The sequence below is a fragment of the Carlito syrichta genome, unplaced genomic scaffold (assembly GCF_000164805.1).
Source record: "Carlito syrichta isolate Samal-C Ts95f unplaced genomic scaffold, Tarsius_syrichta-2.0.1 Scaffold309481, whole genome shotgun sequence".
NCBI lineage: Eukaryota > Metazoa > Chordata > Mammalia > Primates > Tarsiidae > Carlito > Carlito syrichta.
Genome location: NW_007253577.1, coordinates 126,910 through 130,466, shown reverse-complemented (window position 1 = coordinate 130,466; position 3,557 = coordinate 126,910). Strand labels below are relative to the sequence as shown.

The window sequence follows — 3,557 nt, the reverse complement described above, 5'->3', positions numbered from 1 at the left end:
CCGGCTGATTTTTTGATTTTTTTGTAGAGATGAGGTCTCGCTAAGTTGCCCAGGCGGGTCTCGAACCCGCGGGCTCAGGCAGTCCGGTCACCTCAGCCCACTTTGTCCTCTGTCTCCAACACACACAGTATGCCCGGGCAGCAGATCCGTGCTCTGTTTGCCAGAGTCGCAGTGTTTGCTGAGCAAGTGAATGGGTGAATAGATGAATGAATGACAGGATGATTGGGTAGCGAATACCAAGGCACTGTGCAAAGGCTGTGGGGACACAGGAGAGCTCTTCAGGGGCTCAGGGAGTTCCTGTGAGCCGGCCCCAAGTACTGGCCTCGGCAGAGCGAGGAGCCCTACCAGGCCCCTCTGTGTGCAGTCGCGAGGCCTTGGACAGGTCACCGACCCCTCCAAGCCTCAGCTTCCCCTCTAGATCCCCAGCCTCGCCCAGTGTGATTTCCTCCTCTCTGTCCCCAAGGATGAGTACTTGGCCGACCTGTACCACTTTGCCACCAAGGAGGACTCTTACGCCAACTACTTCATTCACGTGAGTCCAGGGCCCAGCTCCAGCCATCAGGAGCTTGGGGAGTGGATGCCGGAGACAGAACCTCTGGGACCCCATGATATGGTGGTGGGGGGGCATCGGCTCTCGTGGATAGTAGGGAAGGCTCTGTTCCCTCACTTCCCCTGAAGGAGTCTCTGTCCCCACAGCTCCTGGAGATTCAAGCTGATTACCATCGCAGGTCCCTGAGCTCTCTGGACACAGCCCTGACTGAGCTGAGAGAGAACCACAGCCAAGCGGGTGGGTACACTGCCCGGTCAGGCTTGTTAGAAGCTTGTGCTTCATCCTGAAAGGGAGTGAGAGCCATGGGTGAGGCTGAAGGTGGAGTTGGGCTTGGGTTCGAGCGATACTCTGGCTGCTGTGGGAGCAGGATGAAGGGGACACGACCAAAGCCAGGAGACCTGTTAGGAGGCAGGAGGGAGGTGACGGTGGCTTGGACTGGGGCAGAGGCAGTGGAGCGGGCAGATTCGAGGGATGTGATGGACAGTCGGGTGGCAGGTGATGCCACCTTGAAGCCATCTGGGGGCGGCCCCTGCCTGACTGTTCAGGGGTAGGAAGGCCTGGGCCACTGATCTGTCTCGTCCCTGCAGACCCCTCCCCATCGATGACGGCCACCCCCTTCTCCAGGGTGTATGGGGTGTCACTGGCAAGCCACCTGCAAGAACTGGGCCGGGACATTGCCCTGCCCATCGAGGCCTGTGTCATGATGCTGCTTTCTGAGGGCATGAAGGAAGAGGTGGGACCTGCTGGGGCAGGTGGGGAAGGAGCACTGGGTCCCTCATTCTGTCCTGAGCCCCCCACATGCTACCTGCCCCGGTGCCCGTAATCCCCTCGTTAGAGCCCAGGTCCTGGGAGGAGGCATGGCCTCCCACGTGCCGGCGCTCATGGGGCCAGTGGCGGCCATCAGCCGTTGAGTCCTTTGCCTCATTTATGTATCCCAGTAAGCCATGGAGGGAGCCCTTACATTCCACAAGGGGGTGGCAGAGGCGCAGCGTTGCCCCATCACATGCTGGCCACATCTGTCCTTTGTACCTTAGTGTGTGTACCTTGTCCCCTTCCTAAAGATTGACCCTTAGGAGGTCAGATGCCCCAAGGTAGACGCAGGCCTCTCAGCAGTCCTGCCCAGGCCTCCTGTCTCCTCTCTGCCTCTCTGATCAGACTCCTGCCTCCCATCGTTTCTCCCAGCTCCTCCCAGACTTCCTACCCACACCTTGCTCAGAACTCTAGACCTCGACAGTTGAGAAGGTCCACGGACACTGTGGTGCTCACTCTGCCAGCCAGCTCAGGGAGGACACTGAGACCCAGTGAGGGCCCCAGCCCACCCCAGGCTGTGAGGGAGCCGGGGCCTCCCAGCCAGGGCATCCTGCCCCCATCATGAGCCTTACCTGTGCCCTCTTGCACCTCAGGGCCTCTTCCGTCTGGCCGCTGGGGCCTCGGTGCTGAAGCGCCTCAAGCAGACAATGGCCTCAGACCCCCGCAGCCTGGAGGAGTTCTGCTCTGACCCGCACGCCGTGGCAGGTGCCTGATCCAGGGAGTCCTGGGTGGGAGGTTGGGGGGCAGAGACGCAGCTGCCTGAAGTGACTCCAAGATCTTTGTTTTTAGGCCTGATTTTATGCTGAGGCGACACCTGAGGACATAAAGGGTTTTTTGAGTTTTTTTGAGTTGGTTGTCTCACTCTGTCACCCAGGCTGGAGTGTAGTGGCATGCTCACGGCCACCACAGCCTCGACCTGCTAGGCTCAGGCGATTCTTCCGCCTCAGCCTTCCAAGTAGCTCTAACTACAGGAGTGCACCACCACACCCGGCTAAGTTTTTGGTTGATTATAGAGACGAGGTCTTGCCGAGTTGCCCAGGCTGGTCCTGAACCCCTGGACTCAGGCAATGCTCTCGCCTCCACCTCCCTAAGTGCTGGGATTACGGGTGTGACCCACCATGCCCAGTTTCACCCAGGGGTTCTTAACGTAGGGTCCATCATGAACCCTCTGAAACGTGTACATTTTCCTGGGTGCAAGATTACTAGGCTTCATCTTCTCCACAGGGCCTGTGCCCCAAAGCAACGGTCAGATCTAGACTTGTTAGTGTGAACAAAGGAACTAGGGCTGCAGCTTCCTTCTATATGGAGAGAAGGAGGGCCAGCTGGGGACTGCCGCTGACCTTCCCCCACCCCCGCCTCAGGTGCCCTCAAGTCCTACCTGCGGGAGCTGCCAGAGCCCCTGATGACCTTTGACCTCTATGATGACTGGATGAGAGCAGCCAGGTGAGGACAGGGTGGGAGGGAGAGGATGGGGAGGAGGAGGCCGCGGAGGTGTGTCGTGGGCTGACTGACCAGATCTCTCCCTGTCCTCAGCCTGAAGGAGGCGGGGGCCCGGCCGCAGGCCCTCCAAGAGGTGTGCAGCCGCCTGCCCCCTGAGAACCTCAGCAACCTCAGGTGAGCCCCAGCCCGCCTCCCTGGCCTCCCCTAGAGCCAGAACCCAGTTGGAATTGGGGCCCTGGGCTTGAGTCAGGCCCTGCTACTGTTCCCTAAGTCGCATTTCTGGAAATACAGCTTTGGTGGCCTAGTGTGCTTTTTTGTACTAGACATTAAGATAAACAATACCTGGAACTTTTGAAGCCATGCTGCCAGGCTTCACATCCCACCTCTGCCACTGTGTGGCCCTGAGCAGGCAACTCAGTGCCATTATCTAGAAAGGACAGGTCATAACAGTCCCTACCCCATAGGGTGGCTGGGAGGACTCTTGGCTTAGCTCACGCCCGCCCCATAGTGATACTCGGTAATGAGCTAATTTCACTTTGTTTTTGTTTTTGTTTTGAGTTGGAGTCTGTCTCTGCCGCCTAGACTGGAGTGCAGTGGCACGCTCCTAGCCTCCACAGCCTCGACCTGCTGGGCTCCGGCGATCCTTCTGCCTCAGCCTTCCAAGTAGCGGGAACCACAGGCGCGTGCTACCACGCCTGGCTGATTTTTGATTTATTGTAGAGATGAGGTCTCACCAACTTGCCCAGGCAGGTCTCGA

At 58.7% G+C, this 3,557-nt stretch overlaps 1 protein-coding gene across 1 annotated transcript in view; it reads left to right on the top strand.

Annotated features, from left to right (window-relative positions):
- Window positions 1–3,557, top strand: part of SH3BP1 (SH3 domain binding protein 1) — a 22,854-nt gene that overhangs the window by 4,357 nt on the left and 14,940 nt on the right. Inside the window, exons 8-13 of the mRNA XM_008067336.2 lie at window positions 464–532; window positions 697–787; window positions 1,138–1,283; window positions 1,954–2,065; window positions 2,722–2,803; window positions 2,894–2,974. Of these exons, the coding sequence (XP_008065527.1) occupies window positions 464–532; window positions 697–787; window positions 1,138–1,283; window positions 1,954–2,065; window positions 2,722–2,803; window positions 2,894–2,974 (581 nt within the window). The remainder of the gene's footprint in view (window positions 1–463; window positions 533–696; window positions 788–1,137; window positions 1,284–1,953; window positions 2,066–2,721; window positions 2,804–2,893; window positions 2,975–3,557) is intronic.